At 44.2% G+C, this 22,011-nt stretch overlaps 1 protein-coding gene across 5 annotated transcripts in view; it reads right to left on the bottom strand.

Annotated features, from left to right (window-relative positions):
* Nucleotides 1–22,011, bottom strand: part of PARVB (parvin beta) — a 106,630-nt gene that overhangs the window by 13,946 nt on the left and 70,673 nt on the right. For all 5 annotated transcript variants that reach the window (XM_034783637.1, XM_034783646.1, XM_034783656.1 and 2 more), the window contains 4 exons: nt 17,419–17,477; nt 15,634–15,653; nt 5,366–5,427; nt 1,592–1,660 (listed from right to left, as the gene is read on the bottom strand). In XM_034783637.1, the coding sequence (XP_034639528.1) occupies nt 1,592–1,660; nt 5,366–5,427; nt 15,634–15,653; nt 17,419–17,477 (210 nt within the window). The remainder of the gene's footprint in view (nt 1–1,591; nt 1,661–5,365; nt 5,428–15,633; nt 15,654–17,418; nt 17,478–22,011) is intronic.

Genomic DNA, 22,011 nt, shown 5'->3' with positions numbered 1-22,011 from the left:
TTTTCAAAGGCACAAATGGCAGACAAATTGGAAATGAATAGGACTTAGGGTCTTTGTTGCCATTTGTTCCTTTGAAAAATCTTCATCTACATCTGCTTTGTAGGCCAGCCACTAGAGGACGAAGTTATCTCAAACACTTGACCGGGTCTCATTCCATCTAGTTAGGGACAGTCGTACAGATAACCCAGCCAGCACGTTAATGTACTACTGCACTATCTGACCAAGGTAAGCAATAGTTCAGTGATCAAAATTCTGTGTGATCTAGTAACTTGTCAGACATGATAGTCTCTCAACCTACTTTCCAAAGCATAAAAATCCTTGTTAATTCTGACCACTTTGCACTGCAGTTTAGCAATTGCTTCCACAGTAAGTGCAATGGTGGAGTTCCAAGATTCTGATTAATTCCTAAAATAGAAGGGTGTCTCATATAACCAATATTTTCATATAACCTTCCCTGGCCCATTTTCTTGTACTTTTTACATTCTTTATACATTTCAGCGTGAATGGTGCTGGATTGACAGCCCTTGGAGATCAAAGACCTGTACCCATAAATCAGATACCGCACTGACAGCAATCATACAAAACTCTTGGGGCAAGAGGGTTATCAAATCTCCATAGCCCAATTAATCACGGGTGTCTCAGCAGAGAACTCAAGAGTATTTTTGTGATACAGATCGTCAGGCCCTAGAACTGGACTGAAACCTCCTATTCACTAAGGCCCCAGAACATCAATCAGTGGATGATCAATTTAATCCATATCAGCCTAGGCCAGATTCAGACCAATTACCTAAATGAAATGTTCAGTAGTCCATAACCAATTCCCTAGGCTATCCAGTGCCCACACTTACTCTCCTGGGCAACCAGCAAAGAATAAGTTAACCACTTAGTCCCATTTTAAAGCAGTCTTTATTTTTAATGAACTCTCTTCCATTACACAGTGTAATTGTTTCTATTACAGCAGTTAGAGCTATGCAAGCTTCTGATATACTTGCAGCTGAGTGAAAGCAACATGCCCCTGTGTCTCCAGAACTCACGTTGGATTGGGTTATAGTGTTTTGAAGGATATCCAATATGTAATCTGAGTTAAACACAGACAGACCTATGCCACAACAATTACTGAATCAACTGAGGATTTATCCTGGTTCAGATCAACAGCCTGAATTCACACAATTGGGAAAGACATGTCGTGACCTGCTCTCATCCATAATTAATACAGCTAGTGCTTTGCAAATGTTTTCTTTGATATGTTAGAAACATTGGTCTGAAACCCAGCCATATATTACAGTCAATAACACAAACAAATATTAAATATTCTAAAACTTCCCTGGTTATCTGAAGCCAGGCGAGGTTACAAATGACCAGCAGTATCTGCTATAAGTCATGTGTGCAATAAGTGGGCAAGAGAAGCAGCCAGAGGCGAACATTACTGCAAATTACAATCACCTACAAAATAAGGCGAACACATATGAGTATCGCTCTAACGGAACTACTCACATGTATAAAGATAAGCACATGCAAAAGAGTTTGCACAACTGGGGCCTAAATTAGTAATTTATACCTTGAGATTTATTTTCTTGTATAAAGCTCCTACCTGTGTTTCTAATTCTGTCACTTCCAAATTCAGCTTATTTAGGTGTTTGTTCACAAAGGTGATCAGAGACTGTAAAGGAATATGACAAGGATTAATGAGGTTAGAAACAAGAACCGATGCCCATATGGTGGTTAATACAGCATTAGACTAAAAAGATTGGTAAACAATTGTCACAATACTCTCTTTGCCAGTGTACAAAAATAAAAAATATAAGAATTAAAGTGATATAGCCATGTAAATTACTATCTCCATTGCAATAGTATTATGGCAGGAGTCACCTCTTACAAGTTATTTTTCTTAGCATGCAAGCACATTTTTAGTCTTAGAGGAAATGCTATGGTGGCTTTGGTTCAGTTGCTGGTTCTTTGGGGGAGCCCTGGTAAGCAGCAGGAGTGTGCGCTGCCTGCCTTAATTCTCTAAATAGAGCCAATTCTTGCACCAGAATTGTTCTGTAGGAACTGGGCATTGGTACTGGGCTGAGATTCTTGAATGAAGGGATGGTCTGTGTGCTGTTTGTGGCCCCCTTGTTCCAAAACTGGTGGGTGGGTGGGTGTGTAAATAAACAAGTTACAATAAGAATATACCCAGACTCTGTAGGTCTGATTTCCATCCCAATAGGAACCTGGCTTGCAAGGTCCTAGACATCTGCTACCATTGAGCAGAGGGACAACAACAGCGTGAATATATACTAAGGTATTTATTCCAACAACCTAGCCATCTGCTTAAAATATTTTTAGAGGGGATGTGGAGTCAGATTTTAATGTTTACATTAAATGGACAGCATTCACTTAACATTCAATCAACTTTTTAAAAATGCTTTAGCAGCAGTTTCAGACTGGAAAAATAAAAACTTGTCCATGCTACAAGCCTAAACATGTTAGTTTAAATGTATCCTGGAAAATACCTCTTCTGTCCTGGCCCATGACTAGGGCTCCTAGGTGCTTTAGTAATTAGGGCTGTCAAGCGATTAAAAAAATTAATCGTGATTAATCGAGCTGTTAAACAACAATAGAATACCATTTTTTTAAAATATTTTTGGATGTTTACTACATTTTCAAATATATTAATTTCAATTACAACACAGAATACAAACTGTACAGTGCTCACTTTATATTTATTTTTTATTACAAATATTTGCACTGTAAAAAACAAACAAAAAATTATTTTTCAATTCACCTCATAAGTACTGTAGTGCAATCTCTTTATCATGAAAACTGAACTTAACAAATGTAGAATTATGTAAAAAAAAAACTGCATTCAGAAAGAAAACAATGTAAGACTTTAGAGCCTACAAGTCCACTCAGTACTACTTCTTGGTCAGCCAATCACTCAAACAAGGTTGGTTACAATTTGCAGGAGATAACGCTGCTCGCTTCTTGTTTACAATGTCACCTGAAAGTGAATGAATGTGAAGTAGAATGTTTTCTTGTTACCTTCTATGTCTCTAGCTAGTTTGATCTTGTTTTGTGCCTTGGCCTTTCTAATTTTGTCCCTACATACTTGTGTAGTGAGGAGGGCTTTAAACTAGGTTCACCGAGGGAAGGAGACCAAAGCCCTGAGGTAAGTGGGGAAATGGGATCCTGGGAGGAAGCAAGAGCAGGAGAGCGCAAGAGGGGAGGACTCCTGTCTCATACTGAGAAAGAGGGACGATCGATGAGTTATCTTAAGTGCCTATACACAAATGCAAGAAGCCTGGAAAACAAGCAGGGAGAACTGGAAGTCCTGGCACAGTCAGGGAACTATGATGCGATTGGAATAACAGAGACTTGGTGGGATAACTCACATGACTGGAGTACAGTCATGGATGGATATAAACTGTTCAGGAAGGACAGGCAGGGCAGAAAAGGTGGGGGAGTTGCATTGTATGTAAGAGGAGTATGACTGCTCAGAGGTCTTGGAAAAAATTTTGAAGGAGAAAGTAAGTTAAGGACATTGAAGTTAGTGGTAATTGGGACAAAATACAACATGGTTTTACAAAAGGTAGATCGTGCCAAACCAACTTGATCTCCTTCTTTGAGAGGGTAACAGATTTTTTAGACAAAGGAAACGCAGTGGATCTAATTTACCTAGATTTCAGTAAGGCATTTGATATGGTTCCACATCAGGAATTATTAGCTAAATTGGAAAAGATGGGGATCAATATGAGAATTGAAAGGTGGATAAGGAACTGGTTAAAGGGGAGACTACAACGGGTCATACTGAAAGGTGACCTGTCAGGCTGGAAGGAGGTTACTAGTGGAGTTCCTCAGGGATCGGTTTGGGGACCAATCTTGCTTAATCTTTTTATTACTGACCTTGGCACAAGAAGTGAGAATGTGCTAATAAAGTTTGCAGATGACACAAAGCTGGAAGGTATTGCTAATACTGAGAAGAACCGGGATATCATGCAGGAAGATCTGGATGACTTTGTAAACTGGAGTAATAGTAATAGGATGAAATTTAATAGTGAAAAGTGCAAGGTCATGCACTTAGGGATTAATAACAAGAATTTCTGTTATTAATTGGGGGCGCATCAATTGGAAGTAACAGAAGAGGAGAAGGACCTCGGTATATTGGTTGATCACAGGATGACTATGAGCCGCCAATGTGATATGACCGTTAAAAAAGCTAATGAGGTCTTGGGATGCATCAAGCGAGGTGTTTCCGGTAAAGATAAGGAGGTGTTAGTACCATTATACAAAGCACTGGTGAGACCTCATCTGGAATATTGTGTGCAGGTCTGATCTCCCAGGTTTAAGAAGGATTAATTCAAACTGGAACAGGTACAGAGAAGGGCTACTAGGATGATCCGAGGAATGGAAAACCTGTCTTATGAAAGGAGACTCAAAGAGCTTGGCTTGTTTAGCCTAACCAAAAGAAGGCTGAGGGGAGATATGATTGCTCTTTATAAATATATCAGAGGGATAAATATCAGGGAGGGAGAGGAATTATTTAAGCTCAGTACCAATGTGGACACAAGAACAAATGGATATAAACTGGACATTAGGAAATTTAGACTTGAAATTAGACCAAGATTTCTAACGATTAAAGGAGTGAAGTTCTGGAACAGCCTTCCAAGGGGAGTAATGGGGGCAAAAGACATATCTGGCTTCAAGACTAAGCTTGATAAGTTTATAGAGGGGATGGTATAATGGGATAGCCTAAATGCTGGCAATTAATTGATCTTTGATTATTAGCGGTAAATATGCCCAATGGCCTGTGATGGGATGGGATCTGAGTTACTACAGAGAATTCTTTCCTGGGTGCTGGCTGGTGAGTCTTGCCCACATGTTCAGGGTTTAACTGATCGCCATATTTGGGGTCGGGAAGGAATTTTCCTCCAGGGCAGATTGGCAGAGGCCCTGGAGGTTTTTCACCTTCCTTTGCAGCATGGGGTACTGGTCACTTGATGGAGGATTCTCTGCACCTTGAGGTATTTAAACCACGATTTGAGGACTTCAATAACTCAGACATAGGTTAGGGATTTGTTACAGGAGTGGGTGGGTGAGATTCTGTGGCCTGCGTTGTGCAGGTCAGACTACATGATCATAATGGTTCCTTCTGACCTTAAAGTCTATGAGTCTATGATTCCAATAAGCACTGGGCCAAGCCACAAAGCTTCAAGATCAGAACTTCAGTTGTAACTTTGGAGTGAAATTTGTATGATTCTGATCGGCATATTTTTTCCACTGATACCACAAATATTTTCTACAGTTTTCCAGACTTCTAGGATCCCTTTCTGCTTAAAAATCCACTACTGACCACAGTAGGAAACAATTTTTTAAAATATTTTACCTTTTTCACTACGCTGAGTTTATCTGGTGCATGGTCAAAGAGGGTGTCAAAGGCATCTCGTTCTGATTCATAAACAGATGAAAGCAATGTTAGATAAATCAATTCTGCTGTAACAGTCATATGTGGAAGCAAGTTATGCATGTTAATTTTCTTTGTTCCCTGTCTTAGGAAACACACAATAGAGATTCAAACAAAAATCAGTCAGCCAATACAGGTCTCTAAAGGCCAGAGCAAACTGCATTGGGAACCTTGGGAGTAGTTGAAAATGGTGTCTTAAATCTGGGGTTCCCTACTGCATTTCACATTCAGTACAGAAAACAGACACATGAAAACAAAAAACATCAGTTACAAACAGAAAGAAAAGTTGCCCTATGGCCTATTTTTCTATATATCAAATGGTCAATGAATATCACTTGATGTTTGTGTTGTTCAGGATTTGTATATGCCCGTTGCTGAGTGATACAGCAACCAGGCCTAGATTAAAGCTAGGTACATACTCGCAAGCTTAACTTTAAGCATGCTAGGAGTACCATTGACTTCAATGAAGCTACTCACATGCCTGAAGTTAGTCACACAAGTTAGTGCCTTGCTGAATTAAGGCCTGAACGCAGACCTGATTTCCCCCCGTCCTCCACCCCGGTATTCAATGTAAAGAATAAGCATTTAGCACTTCCATAGCGCTTTACACTTTCAAATGTCAGCACAAACACTAATTAATCTTATCTAAATTGAGTTAAACTAATTAAATATGAGTGCATTACTTCTGTTAGAATTGTAATGGCAAATCCACTGCATTTGATGAAGGTTGTATTCATGCTGAAATCAACAAAAGTCATTTTCCTTCTGTATGAAGGGAGACTGTGCATTCTCCAGCGGCTCCGGATCCACAGGCCCCAAAGAGGATGCCCAACTCTTTTTTTTTTGTCTTGGTCCCACACAATGCTTAATTTATAATAAGAGAGGTGTCAGGGCTCCAGCAATTTTTTTACATTCATAACTGACGCAGCAAGCCCAGAGATGCCGGGGCTCTGAACTGCCAAGCCCAGAGGTGCCGGGGCTCAGCCTTGACACACGCTGGCACAAATTAAGCACTGATGCCACATCACTTTCTCAAATCACTTTAGACACAATCTATGCTCTGGATTCATATCACGCTATGGTGGTTTCAACCTTTAGCTCATTATTAGAGAGGACAGAAATTTCCCAAATGTTGAGGTTTTAGATGAAATTTTCCATTGCAAACTGGATTTTCAGTATTAAAAAAAAAAAATGAAAATTTTCAAACAAAAATATTTAATTGAAAAACATTCAATGTTTTGTTCAGCTATGGAGTTGGCTGAAATTTTTTGATTGTTGAAAAATTTCAACAACATTTTGAAGACCCAGTAAAATAATTTCCATGTTTGTTTGTTTAAAAACAGATCTACTTATTATCCAAGTTCATCACTCTACACCTAGGGCATTTATATGCCCCCGCCCCACCCCCAATCACCATAGTATCTCAGCATCTCAGAATCTTTAATGTATTTAACTTCACAACACTTCTATGAGAGAGGGGAGTGCTACTATTCTCATTTCACAGAAGGGAAATAGAGGCACAGTGAAGCTGCGTGACTTGCCCAAGGTCGCAGAGTTTGTGGCGGAGGAGGGATTTAAACCTAGGCCTCCTAAGTCCTTTATGGACCACATGCCTTGAAGATTATTTTAAATAACAATGAGATGATGCACCTAGTCCCAAACAAACCGTGTGAGAGACGCTATGAAAAAAGGAAAACAAGGCTTTCACAGAGGCAATACCAAAATTCTTGCTTTTCATTCTAAAGACATGGAACTACTGCACAATATGGCACATGCTGTAGCAGAATCTGCACCACAGGAGAACAGGGTAAGGAGGGAAACAAAAGGGAAGCTATTCCATGCTACCATATAGGAATGAGAAATGGGGTTGGTTGGCTATTGGAGGCAGCTACCTAGTACACAGATAAAGCTCTCTCAGAGCTTATCTCTACAGCTTTCCCACATTCTACAGCCTGCTGGTTAGGGCACTAGCCTAGAATGTGGGAGACCCAGATTCAAGTACCTGCTCTGCCTGATTGAGAGTAATCTAGCATGGAAAACTCTGTTCTCAACCAGGGACTTGAATCTGGGTCTCCCAGATTAGTGCCTAATCACCAGCTCTTCCCCACACCTTTCTGAAGCAAAAAATCGATCTGAAAATAAACATTTTGGATGTGGAACAAAACCAAATTTCAAAATCTTGAAAGCTGCTGTAAAACAGAATTGTTGTCCTCCTATCAGCTCTACTTATACCTACTACTCCTGAGGGCATTCTGTGCCAAAAAATTAAAAATTCTGCTCACAATATTTTAAAATTCTGGATATTCCGTTTGTCAAATAAATGTGGAGGCTCCAGCATGGCATTGGGGAGCACAGGCCACTGGCTGCACAGAGGAAGGAGATCATTTTGCAGCTCCTCCCCAGTACACGGACTCAATAATGAGGCTGCACCCAACCCTGACATAGCACAAGGACTGGGCCTGCCCCAGAAACACCCCAGGGCCCTGCCCCTTTAGACCAGGTGCACCAGGTGTAGGCAGACAGGCTCAGCAAGGCAGGCTCCAAGTGTGGAAGGGCTTAGGGTGGGTGGATCGGGTTCTGTGTGGGGCAATCTGGATGCGGGCGGCTCAGTGGGAGATCTGGGTGCGGGGAGATCTGGATGCACAGGGGCTTGTTGGGGGGGGTTCTGGGTGCAACAGTAATGGGACTTTTCAGGACGGTCCAGGTGAAGGTGGTTGGGTCTCAACAGGGGGGCGGTCTGGGTGTGTGTGGGGGAAATAGAGCTCGGCAGGGGAGTCTGGGTGTGGGGGCTCAGTGAGGGAGTTCAGATGCAGGGGGAGTGGGGCTCATCGGGGGGGTTCTGGGTGCAGGGGGAGGTGAGGCTCGGCGAGGGGGTCTGGATGCATGGGGGTTGGGCAGATGGGGGAGCAGCTCCCTGTACAGTGATCCCTCCCCCTGCAGCTGAGGAACAATGGGTGCAGGAAGCATGGGGGAGGGGAGTTCACAGAGCTTCCTGCAGCTGGGGGAGGGTCTGACCCGGCTCCAGATGCCGTGCAGGGGAAGAGGAAGTCCCGTCCTCCCCAGCCCAGCCAGGACTAGCAGCTGAGCCTGGCGCAGAGGAGGAGCCACCAGCCGGATCTTCCCCAGTCCTGTCCCCTGCCCCACAGTGATTTACCTCTCTGTCAGCTGCCCTGGGCACTCAAAATATACTGCTGGGGAGGGTTGCATGACTGTTCTTTTGGCTTCCCTTTGCTTCCCTGTCAGAAAGTAATTTTTCTGCAGGGAAGCAAAGAAATCTGCGAGGACATACATTATGTGCATGCGCAGTGGTGCAGGATTCCCTCAGGAGTACCCTACCTACCTTTTCTTCAGCTTTTCTAGAGAGCTTATTACCACAGTGCCTAAATGCTAAGGCTCAGGGGGTATAACTTCTTCTTGTCAGGAAATTGGAGAAACCTTTGGTGGGGTTCACTGAGCAAAGTTTCTTTAAAATAGAAAATCTTCTTTTGCAATGAAAATAATATGCTGAGGTCTAATGTCTAGTGGGAAGACCAGAAAATTGAGAGAGAGGATTACTCACCTTGCGCAGTAACTGAGGTTCTTCGAGATGTGTCCCCACATGGGTGCTCCACTGTAGGTATGGCAGCGCCTTTGCATCTGGAGTCGAAGATCTTCAATAGCAGTGCCCGTCGGACACCCCCACCCCCACACTGTGCACGGGTAGTATAAATAGCAGTCCGACCACCCTCAGTTCCTTCTCTGCCCCAGAGCCCAAATGTTATACTCCGAAGCAGACGGGAGGAGGGAGGGTAGTGGAGCACCCATGGAGATGCACATCTCGAAGAACCTCAGTTACTGCACAAGGTGAGTAACCCTCTCTTCCTCTTCGTGTGATGTTCCCCTGTGTGCTCCACTGTAGGTGACTATAAAGCAGGGCCCTAGCTGGAAGGTTGGGTCTTTGGAGCACCTGGTATCACCGAGGATAGGACCATACGTCCGAGAATAGTGTCCATTGAGGAATCCTGCAAGATGGCATACTTTTGGGTGAATGTATCAGACAACCCCCTTGTGGCAGCCCTGCATATATCTATTATGGGAACATTATTGAGGAATGCAATGGAGGTTGAGAACACTCAGGTGGAGTGTGTCCTGATAGAGGCAGGTGGTTGCTTATTGTGAAGTTCTTAAGACAGGCGTATGCACTGTGAAATCCATTTAGAGAGGCGTTGTTTAGATATAGCGGAGCCTTTAGAGCGTTTGGCAATGGATATGAACAAGCATGGCAAGTAGAATGACAATGCACATCTCAGATCTAGGGCACATCTCAGATCTAGGGCATGGATCTAGGGCATCTGCTTCTTGGTAATTGTTGTGTGGTTTGGGAAAGAAGGAGGGGAGGTATATAGGCTCATTTAGATGGAAGGACATTATAACTTTTGGCAGGAATTTTGGGTGGGGACAGAGGGTCACTTTGTCCCTATAAAACATTGTATATGGTGGGTATGCCATAAGGGCTGATATTTCTCCCACTCGTCGTGCCAATATAATAGCGATGAGGAAGGCTGTTTTCATTGCTAGATAAAGGAGCGAGCAGGTTGCCATTGGCTCAAATGAAGGTCTAGTCAGAGAGCGTAGGACTAGGCTGGGGTCCCAGGGTGGGGGAAACGTATGTCAGGGTATAGGTTTTGAACACCCTTAAGAAAACGTTTGACGGGGGGGGGGGGGGGAAATACTGAATCCCTCAACAGGGCAGTGGAATGTGGTAATTGCAGCCAGGTACACTCTAAGAGAGCTAAAAGCCAATCCCGTGCTGTTTGAGTTGAAGGAGGTAGTCCAATATGAGAGGCAATGGAGCTCAGGCTGCATTGACCTCTCTGTCAGCACACCAAAGATGGAACCGGTTCCACATGTGGGAATAGAATCACACCTGCTATTTATCAAGATATTTACTAAATCTGAACAGGTTATTTCTGAATTCCGGAGCCACAAAAAACCAAGCTTTCAGGTGGAGCATCTGCAGATTAGGACGGTGAATGCATCCCCTGTCCTGAGAGAGGAGCCACGATGCTGGGGGGAGGTTCATAGGCCGAGACAGTGTCATGTGAAGCAGGTACGTGTACCAGACTTGTCATGGCTAAGCTGGTACTATTAGTATAACCAGAGCTTGATCTTCCTGCATCTTGCATAAGACTCGGAACAGGAGGGGAAAGGGCGGGAAGGCACAGAGAAGTGGCGCATTCCAGTTCATAAGGTATGCATCCCCCAGCGAATCACGTCCCAGGCCTACTCTGGAACAAAAACGAGGACAGCGGGTGTTCTTGTGAGTGGCAAAAAGGTCTATGGTAGGGTGACCCCCATTGGTGGAAGATGGGCCGGAGTGCTCTCATGTCAAGCTGCCATTCGTGCTCGTGCAAGAAGGTTCTGCTCAGCGTATCCGCTGTCGCGTTCTAATGTCAGGGAGATACACAGAAGAGATGGAGAGGTCACTGTGGCAATTCCATAGCTTGATCGCTTCTGAGCATAGGGAATGGGACCTGGCACCTCCTTGCCTGTTGATGTAATACATACAAGCAAGGTTGTCCATCATTACTCGAACAGTCCGGTTTCTGAGGAGTGGTAGGAAATGTTGGCAGGCATTGCGGACTGCCCTCAGTTCCAGGAGATTGACGTGAAAGGTGGACTCAGTGGGCATCCATCTGCCCTGTATAGTGTGCTTGCATAGATTCACTCCCCAGCCGAGGAGGGAGGCATCAGTGGTAAGTATGGCAAGTTGAGATTGAAGAAAAGGGACCCCAGCACAAACATTGTCAGGGCATGTGTATCACAGCAGTGAGTCCTTGACCTGGGCTGGCGTGGACAGGAGTTTTTGCATGCTGTGCTTGTGAGGAAGATATACTGTATGGAGCCAGCCCTGAAGACACCGCATGTTCAGCCTCACATGTTTGACCACAAATGTAGCGGAAGCCATAGGTCCCAGAAGTTTGAGGCATGTACTTGCTGGGATTTGGGGGCATGGTCGGGTGGTTGAGAGTAGTTGTGTTATCACTGTGAACTTGTGAGGTGGTAAAAACACTCTTGCCCACTTGGCATCGAACAGAGCGCTAATGAATTCCAGCGTCTGCACTGGGGTTAGTGTGGACTTTTTGAAATTAATAAGGAGGCCCAGTTTTGTAAAGAGGGTCATTGTAGCGTGGACTGCTAGGAGCACTTCGCTCTCATATGGCACTTTGAGAAGGCACTCATCTAGATACGGGGAAATGGTGATGCCTTGTTTGCAGAGGAAGGCCATGACCACTGCGAGCACTTTGGAAAAAAGGCACGAGCTGTGGATAGTCCGAAGGATAGTACCCTATACTGGTAGTGACCGTGGCTGATGATGAATTGTAGGAAACGTCTGTGAGCAGGGTGTACTGCAATATGAAAGTACGCATCCTGTAGGTTGAAGGCCATGAACCAATCCCCCTGTTCCAGTGCTGGGATGATGGTGTATAGGGTGACCATCTTGAAATGTTGTAATTTGACAAACTTGTTGAGATTGAGAAGGTCTAGGAAGGGGCGCCAACCACCAGACTTCTTTTGTACAAGGAAGTTGTGAGAGTAACATCCTCGGTGTTGTGGAGAGACCAGTTCTATGGCTTCCAGTTGAAGATGTCATCTCACCTCCCACGCCAGAATGGGCTTGTGAGAAAGGTCTCTGAAGGGGGAAGGGAGTTGGCGGGATGGTATAGCTAGGAAGGGGATGGAGTAACCTTCCTTTATTTCTAGGACCCATCTGTCCAAGGTAATGAGCATCCAAGATGGTAAAAATTGAGCTAGGCGGTTGCCAAACTGTTGGCGTGTAGATGGCGGTACAGATGGTAGGGGCAACTGGAGTAGGCAGGAAGTTCTCTGGACCTCAACAACACCTTCAAATTTCCTGCTTATTAGAGATTGTTTGGGACAATGTCCCCCATGCAGGCGATTGTCTGCACCCGTTGGTTGTCAAACTGCCGCTGTGGGTAGTATGGCTGAGGGCGAGATTGTGGAGGGAGCTGATATTTTCCCGATCTTTGTTCTGGCTGTGGCGTGTATATACCGAGGGATTTTAGAGTGGCTTGGGATCTTTCAATGAGTGTAAGGAGTTGTTCGTGCGCTCAGAAAATAGTTTTTGTCCCTCGAATGGGAGATCCTTGACTGTATATTGCACCTCCTTTGAGAATCCTGAAAGGTGCAACCATGATGCACGTCGCATTACTACCGCAGTAGCAGCAGCTGTATCAGCTGAGTCCAGGGAGGCCTGCAGGGTCATGCGGGCTATTAAGTGACCTTCCAAAATGAGGGGCAGGAATTGTTCCCTTTTTTCCTCTAGCAGATCCTGGCAAAATTCCTCCAGCTTTGAATAAATTTTATAATGATATTTGGCCATAAGGGCCTCGTAGTTGGAAATTTGAAACTGGAGGGTAGCAGATTAATAGGATTTTCTGCCCAAGAGATCTAAATGTTTCCAGTCTTGGTCAGGATGACCGGATTGGGATTGGCATTGATGGCCCTTCTCCTGCACTGTATTCACCACGCGAGAATTCGGGGCAGGATGTGAAAATAAAAACTCCACATTTTTTTGCAGGTACATAATATTTCCTATCTGCCCGTTTGCATGTAGCGGGGATAGAGGTTGGAGTCTGCTAAAGAAGGTTTGCAGGTTCAAATAGTGCACCATTAATTGGTAGTGCAATTTTTGTTGTTGAAAAGATATGGAGAATGTCACTTGGCTCACGTTGTTGTTCCTTGACCTCCTCAAGTGGGATATTTAGGGAGTCAGCCACTCTACGAAACAACTCCTGAAAGAGATGAAAATCATCCACCATTGTGGGAGGTGGTGGCATGACGGCTTCATCAAGTGAAGATGAAGAAAATGGGAGGACCGGAGGTACCACCTCATCCTGCTGTCCTTCCAGTTCCTCCTCCAGTGGTGGCATTGTGGAGGATGTGGTTCTGGAGGTAAAGAGATTGTTGAGGAGGGGATGGATGGAGGTCAGCATGTTTGCAATGGTGGGGGATTACTGAATTGTGCCCAGGGATCTCAATATGGCCAATTAGGGGGAAAGGGAATATATGGTTGCATTCATGGAGGCCCCTGAAAAGGCTGGATGCCCTGAATTGCGGCAGGGTAAGGCTGATAAGTTGATGTCAATGGGACAAGAGAGTCTTGATAATCACCCACATCCTCCTCGACATCAGGAGATGCTGTCCTTGTGGGAGAGCGTGAAGAGTGTGTCGCTTGAGAAATGGGTGAGACTTGGGACACCTCCTGTCTGAGGAGTGGAGAATCTGGAGTGTCAGATATAGTGAGGCTTGACAGCTGTATGAACTCCTGAGAGTGACCTCTGGTCAGTGCCTGTGTTGAGCACGGTGCTGAGGTGTGATATGGAAAAGAGTCAGCAGGTGGTGCCAGAGAGCTTTTTGGAGCCATTGCTTTATTATGGGGGTTCTCAAACTGGGGGTTGGGACCCCTCAGGGGGTCGGGAGGTTATTACATGGGGGCTCACGAGCTGTCAGCCTCCACCCCATACCCCACTTTGCCTCCAACATTTATAATGTTGTTGAATATATTTAAAAGTGTTTTGAATTTATAATGGGGGGGTTGCATTCAGAGACTTGCAATGTGAAAGGGGTCACCAGTACAAAAGTTTGAGAACCACTGCTTTAGTAGGAGTATGCAACCCTGCCAGAGTCTCTCTCAGAGCCGAGAGCTTCGGTGCTGTGCGCAGCGTCGGAGCCAAGGGCTTCCCTGGAGCTAGCTGTTTTGCCGGTGCCAATGGTGGTGCCGACAGCGTCATCGACACCAGAAATGGACCCAGAGCCACGGTGGAGGTAAAGGGCTCTCTTCAGTCGCCCACAACAGGAAGTGGCGCTGATAGCTGATATTTCGTCCTGGCCTGGTCATTAGACTTACTCTCAGGGGCTGAGGTATGTCTACACTGCCGTGGTAAGTCAACCTACGCTATGCAACTCCAGCTACGTGAATAACGTGGCTGGAGTTGACATACCTTAGGTCGAGTTACTGGGGGGTCTGCACTGGGGGGGTCGACAGGAGAAACTCTCCCATCAACTTACCTTACTCTTCTCGTCTACTGTCGATTTGGTGGGTCTTCACTAGATCCGCTAAATCGACTGCCTGTGGATTGATCTCAGAGTGTCGATCCCGGCTGTAGTGTAGAGGTAGCGTAGGAGCAGCTTTGTGCCTCTTGTCAGAAGCCGTTAGCACCACGGATCTAGCCAGGGATGGTATTCCTACAGTTTGCACCTCAGGAGCTGAGGGAGGGACCACTCTCTTCTTAGTATCAGCCCAGTCAGAGGATGATCTTCCCTTACTCACGGGAGGGGAGTGAGGGTCGGCAGACAACCTTACAGAGCGTGAGAGTCTCTCCAGTGAGGAGTAAGAACCAGGGTTCGATGCTGGTTGCAGGGATTTTTCCACGAGGGATAGTTTGAGTTTAAGATTCCTCTTTCCTTGCTCTTGGCTTTAAGCCCAGACAATGGGAACACTTCTGGGAAAGGTGTCCCTCTTCCAGGCAATGGATATACTGTGTGTGGCCGTCAATTATAAAGAAAGTGGCCCCCCTTAAACCTAGAGGAGCCAGGCTTAAGGGCGAGGGAGTAGCATCCCTGACAGGAATTAGGGAAAACAAAAAACTAATTACCTGTTTTTAATTTTTTTAAGGATGAAGGAGAAGAAAAGAAAATGAAGGTGCTAACTAACTATGAGAGGGAAAAACAGGTAAGAGACTAGCTAAATTACGAAGTAGGCTCTGCTAACTGTTCTGTTCCAGACCACAGGTGGTAGAGAATGAACCGTGGGTGGTCAGACTGCACAGCGCGGGGGAGGAGAGGTGCGCATCTGTGGTCTGATGGGCACTGCTATTGAAGATCTCCGACTCCAGACGCAAAGGCGTTGCCGCATCTACAATGGAGCACCCACGGGGACATCACTCCAAGTAGTAGTTCTGGCTCTTTTGGTAGCTGTTCCTTGTGCTCCATTCCCCACTCCTCCCTGGCGCTTCAGGCAGGACTCCCCACAGCCAGTAACAGAGCTGTCCCAGCCACGTGCTCCTGCCCTGTGCAATTGCCTGCTCCACTGTCCTGGGCTACCCAAGACACACTTATAAAAAACACAGAGATGCTTTGTCAATGTGTTTGATGGGGCAACTTCCAAAGGTTAATGTGTTACTTACCAAATCGTCCCATCATCATCCTGCAAGTGAGAAAATGAGAAAACATACATTTAGTTCATGAATCATTACCTTCAACTAAAAGACCCTGGGCTTAATGGACCTGATCCTGTGCGGTGCTAAGGACCCTCAACCCCCACTGAGGTACAAGTCTCAGCACCTAACAGAATCAGACCCAACATGCTAGAGGAAGAGAATGGGCCAAATTTATCCTGGGTGTAACTCCACTGATGTCAGTGGAGTTACACCGAGATCAATGAGGCCCAATGATGCAAAAAGCGTAATTATTACTTTTCCAAGTCTAAGGGTGAATGAATCAATATATCAATTTATATTATTATATACCAAATCTGTGTATACCTTTAGATAATAGATTACATTACACAGTTCAGAATAAGCATTGTCATGGTTAGATATATCACAGTTTTATTTAGAGAAAAAAAAAAAATATATATATATATATATATATAGCTTCTATATGGTTTGCATATTTGTGTTATGGAAATAACAGGCACATACTACACATGAATCAAGTCCTCAGCTGGTGCAGTCAATGGAGCTATGCAGATTTACATAAGCTTAGAATCTGGCCCATCTATATGTATAGAAGAGTTTTGTGGGAGTTCTGTACAGGGTTTAGTTTTGTTGGCTGTTTTGGGGTTAGGTTTCAGGGGGAGGGAGGGTTGTATTTCTAACTCGTAACAGAGCACTTAGGATTTTAGATAGGTGTCTTATTTATTTAGATCTACACCATATAAAAATACACACTTAATTACACACACACACACAAGCACCTTTTCCCCTAAAACAAAACACTACAAACTACATCCAGCACCACTGAACCGCAGCCACCTCTGAGAAAGAGGACTGCCAAGCACACTGCACAAGCTGGAGGAAGGAGAGTAATTTGGCCAAAGACACCATGGCAAACCTCCATTCCCCTTAAAAGGACCATAAGAGCTTTAATATCTACACAGAAAAGCTGTGCCCTCATTTCTGAAGGTTTCATCCAAAAGGACCCCCACGGAGCAAACCACCTGGTAGTCCACTTAGCTACAAAATGATAAAAGGTTGAGACATCCCTACAGGGAGCCTAGACACTGATGAGCTGGAAAGGGCTCATGTAAGCCCCTTGTTAACACTGCCTTTAGGCCCCATGATGGAGAGTCTGCGCTTTCATTTTTAGCCAAAGTGCATTTCTATCCCTTTTCCTTTGGGAAAACTGTAAAAACAGAAAGCAACGTAGATCAGCTGCAAAGATTAAAAGGACTATGCTGCTGGGCTCCCACTGTGCAGCACGAGGATGGGGAAAACTTACAGATCCTTCCCACACTCAATTTTTGTGTGAAAGCAGTTAATTCTGAGGAGGTGTCCCAAGGAAGCATCGTGCTGATCCTCCTCAAATTCCCTATACTGCTCCTTTAAAAGTGTGGTGCAATAAGGATAGACAAAAATGGATTATACAGAGGGGTAAAGGAGACAGCAAAAATTGTTGCGCAAAGATCATCAATGACATATTAGGGAAAAGCTAAAATCGTTTATTAAGGAGAAATATTTTTCCTTTGCAATGTATTTCCAGCAATAAAGTGGCTTCTGCATGAAAAAAAGTTGTGCATTAAGGGTTTCACAGAGTCAGTTAATCTGTTAAACAGAAGTTTTAGGCCCTTTCATTTTGAGTAATGATACACCACACATACCCCCTACACTCCGCTCCTCCCCACCCCTATCCCCCACACACACTCCCACTCCCACTCCCCTCTGTCAGATGGATAAGGATTTTCTGCTTACTCTGTCGTGGTTGTGAGCTCCTCTGTAACGTGAGCCGTCTGGAGAAGGCCTTCCCGTTTCTGGAAACCAAGATATAAAAGTCAGAAAGTGGAACTGTAATGGAGGAGTTCATAAGAGTTCTGCAGCATCCCTCTCTCATTAGCATCCCAAAGGAGTGCACACATTTTATCTAGCTTTTAAAAATAAGTTTCTGTAGAGATGGGGCAAGGCAATTGACACAGGGGGTTACGATTTAGCACAGTGGCATTTATCAGACTGACAGCCAAATGAATGCTTAGGAGGCATATATCTGCAGCCTATAAATTCACTAGCAAGTCTCCTCAGGCGACAGGAGTCTAAATTCTGCCTGGATCACAAATTAGAGAGAGAGTTTGTCAATCCCATCTGAAGTCCCCAGTGGATATTTGTTCATGACACAAACATCAACGAATGGTTTAAATGAATTGGCAGACCCCAGAGCAGTCTGGGGCTGGGATAACAAGGGTTGTTACCAGAGGTCAGGGTTGAGGAGCACTGGCAGAGCTATCAGTGTGTGAGGGAAGCTTGCCCAGCACAGGAATCTAAATGTGGTTGAGTTAGTCTCTCTCTTTCAGGAGTAACAAATTCACTGAGGAATTGTGTGTGAGGGGGGAGGGGAAGAGAAGACTGGCTATTTTATAATGGAAGTTATTTTCCTTTTACTGGACTTTTCAGGATGATTTTCTGCATGCCTATGATCTGCACTGCCCTACAGAGAGCTAGTGCGTGGTGAGACCCAGTTACAAAACAAGTTTCCCCAGACTCTGTTCAAACATGGCCTTTATGCTGTAGACGAGACCAAGCTGTGCTTTAAGCATGTCCCTGTGCCATGTTGGAGCCTTGGGGCTTGCTGTAATTGGGTCCTCCCGTACGGCAGTTTTCTAACTCAATGCAGAGCCAGTTTTTTACTTACTTACTTACTTACATTCATAACTTGCCCTTCCACTGACTACATAGGTACCCTACAAAATTAAGGGATTCATCATTTCCCCTCTGAAGGAAGATAATTTTTTTCCTCTTCTTTCTCTCACAGCTTTAGATGCTGTCTTAAAGAGCTCAGATCCCAGCAGCTGACTTCCAAGCGAGTCTTGTCAAATTGACTTATGACTTGGGTAACTTGGACTGCTGCTTCAGGACTAGCTCTAGTTCTGGTATCCAAGGCAGGCAGGAAACCCTCCTATTCCTCCCATGCCCTCTTGTAAAAGTTACTAGTGACCCCCCCTTAAAAGAGCAGCCTTTATGTCAACCAATGGCCATTAGGGGGAAGCAGACACTTCAAGTACACAGTAGCCTGAACTTTTCAACTGTCTTCCCTTCAAGGCCTTAAGGTAGTTGGAGCTGGTCCCAAGCCGGTTTTCACTGACCAGATAGCAAAAGCACAGGTCTGACAACCACCAATCAAGTGTTAACACTGCAAGGACCTTTGTCTGAATGTGTATAAAGGATCTGTAAAATGTGTGTAAGACAGAGTTTTTGCACTAAGGTGCAAAGCTCTCCTTTCTTCTGCAGAATAAAGCAACTCTTCCTTATCCCTGTCTGGATGTTATTGGCTCTTAGCTAGATGGACCCGATATTTCGGTAACTCTCTCATTCATTCTTGACAGCTGAACCACAAACATCAACAAGAAATGGTTGTTAACGAGAACAACACCGAAAAGAGGCATCCCTCTCTGAAGCATTTCGTTTAACCCAAGAACCATTGCAGGAATTCTTTCCTGTCACCCCATCTTCACAAAACAAGGACAGTTTTGCTATTTCTAGGGAACCAGCGAGCATGGCCTGGAGCAATGTTGGAAGCAGCTGTTATCTCCTGACATTTTGCTGTCATGTCTCCTCTCCGGGGCCTGGCCCTGTACTATACTGAGGGCATCTGTCCCATTGTGTCTTAAGAACGCACCAAATCCATCTCATGAATACATCTGATTCTGCACCCATCAGGTGGCCAAAGGATTACTGCCTGGGTGGTCTAATAACGTAAGATGGGATGACCATGATCACAGGGATGGACAAATAAGGAAGTCTGAGTGAGTGCCAACGCTGAGTGCTAAGCAACTGCTGCCTTGTTTCCAGCCCATCGTTCCTCTGCTCTGCTTCCTAGATGGGCTTCTGCAGCCTCCAGCCACCTTACAGCCCAGAGGCAGGAAGCAATAGCTGTGAGTGAATGAATTCAGAAAGTAAAGCCGGTGAATAATGGGTCTTAAATGTTAAAAAGGAAGAACAGAAGTGAATCCTGCTCCTGGGTTGGCTGGAAATAGTCACTGGAGGAAAAAGTGCTGATTTTTAGGAGCTGAGCGTGCAGGTCCTACAGCAGTCTTGGCACATAGTCCCATGGACCCGGCCAGCCCAGTCCTGCCCCTTTACACTGCAATCACGGAATAGACTTATTTTTCCATGAACACCACATCCCTTCCTCACCTCTGGCCTCTGACTTGGGACTCCAGCTGTTGGAGGATTCTCTCAGATATACCCCCCAAAAACCTTTTAGTAGCACTGAGGCCAGATGTGCTGCACATTTGTGACATTAAGTGGACTAGGAAAGAGATGGACTCCGTCTAGGTAAGCCTTGAATATAATCCCACAGAAACTATGCATAGTGGACTTAAGCACTGCCATTATGATGATTTATGAATAAGTCTTTCTATAGTCTCCTGATTTAAAATATTTCTCTATTATAAAAAATTAACTGATGTGAATTTATCTTTCAAATGAAAGTTAAAACTCAGGAGAGGGAAGTCAGCTGGGAGCAAAGCCTCAGGATTTTCAGTTCTCTGCTTTAGGCAGGTATATCAAGCTTTTCCTCTTTTTGAGGGGGAGAGTGCTGAACAACTCATATATTAAAGCTGTTCAGCAGGTGCAACTTTAACCCAGCTAGCACAGTATCCGAGGCAGCTACTTATAGAGTCGTACAAAATAACAAGTTAACTTGAGCTCAAGACTTCATGAGTAACTGTAAAAGTCAGATTGTCATACTAAAAACAGTTTATATTTCATATGCAAAGCATTTAAAAAAGAAACAAAATAATACCACTGTTCAATTTCAAGAGGCAATTAATACTGATTTTGCAACAACCCACCCTGAAGTTAGGCACACTGCCATCTTGTGGAGTCTGTCATAATACAGTTATTTAGTAGCAAGTGTATGTTTATGCTGTACTAATCTCTCTGTTACGTAAAATATATTTCTTGCTATGTGCGGTACAGAGATTATAGTTCTTCCTGCAAAGAGAGAGGAAGCAGAAAGACCTCTTTTAAACATAAACTTGCATTCTGCATATACTGTGCAGCATGCACTCAAAAGACTACGAGGTATAAACCCAGATCAAATTGCACAGTTTTTCCAGATCCTACATGTCCCCACCTTTAACTGAATAATTGAATCCAGACAGCACGGGAAAGTATTAGCCTTTCTCCTCAAATCCAAATCAATGTTTTAAAGAAATGGTAGAAAGGGCATTACATCTTTCAGGACCTACATAGATTACTTCCTCTCACCTGCAGCATGATGCTATGATAAATTTGTTTTATTTTATTGAGTAGGCTCATAGAAACCAAAGAAGGAAAAGACTTACTAGATCACTGAGTGGCTACCAGGTTATTTGTTAATAATACTTAGCATTATTGTAGCGTTTTCACCCATAGATCAAAGTGCTTCATCAATGTGGATATATTATCCCCATCTAAAAGCTGGGGACATTGAGAAATAAGGAAGTTAAGGCAGGAATTTCAGAGGCACTGACCTCAGTTGTAGCTGTGAGTGTTCAGCATCTCAGGAAACAAACAATGAGGCCCAAAGTCACATAGCAAAAGCCAGGAACAGAACCCAGTTTCCTGAATCCTAGTCCCATGCTTTATACATTTGACCACGGTCTCTCCCTAGGGAAGCTACTGCAGGTCTACCTTGCAGACTTCTGAACCAACAGTGTAAATGCCGGGAATTCTATTCTAATCCACCCCACTCACACATTTAGCCTTAAACAATGCAAAGCACTTCTATAAGGGATCCCACATCCCTAAGACACCAAGCACCAATGACTACATTTACCCAGAGAAGTCCAAACCCTATGGCTGGAATTATTTAGCTTTTGTAAAAAATGTTATTAAATAAAAAACTGAAAAAAGAACACACCATTGAAGAAAACAGCAAATACAGCAATAAAGAAAAGAAAAAAGAAAAGAAGCTAACTTACAGCAGAATTAAACAAAAAAACAAAAAAACTGGAAATACATATAGGATTTTTTAAAAAGTAGAAGCTGGCAGGTTATTAAATTAATAACACCATGGAAACAGGCAGAGGTTAAAAAAGTAATAATTAAATGAAACTGAATCATCAAGTTGTGAATTAACCCTGTCTATGTAACCTCATCATCTTATCACTGCTACCCTCACCATTCCTGCATTTCTCCCTCCTATTGTTTGTTAGGACTTTTCTATATTGGAAATGGTGAGCCAGTTTAAGTGAGACCTTGTCTACACCATAAATGCTTTCCCAGTATAGCTCTATTGGCAGAGCCTCCTAATGAAGACGCAGCTTATGCTGACACAAGGCATTTTTCTGCCAGCACAGCAACACCACC

Source organism: Trachemys scripta, chromosome 1, assembly GCF_013100865.1.
Source record: "Trachemys scripta elegans isolate TJP31775 chromosome 1, CAS_Tse_1.0, whole genome shotgun sequence".
NCBI lineage: Eukaryota > Metazoa > Chordata > Testudines > Emydidae > Trachemys > Trachemys scripta.
Note: the sequence above shows the minus strand (reverse complement) of the source record. Positions and strands in the feature narration are given on the sequence as shown.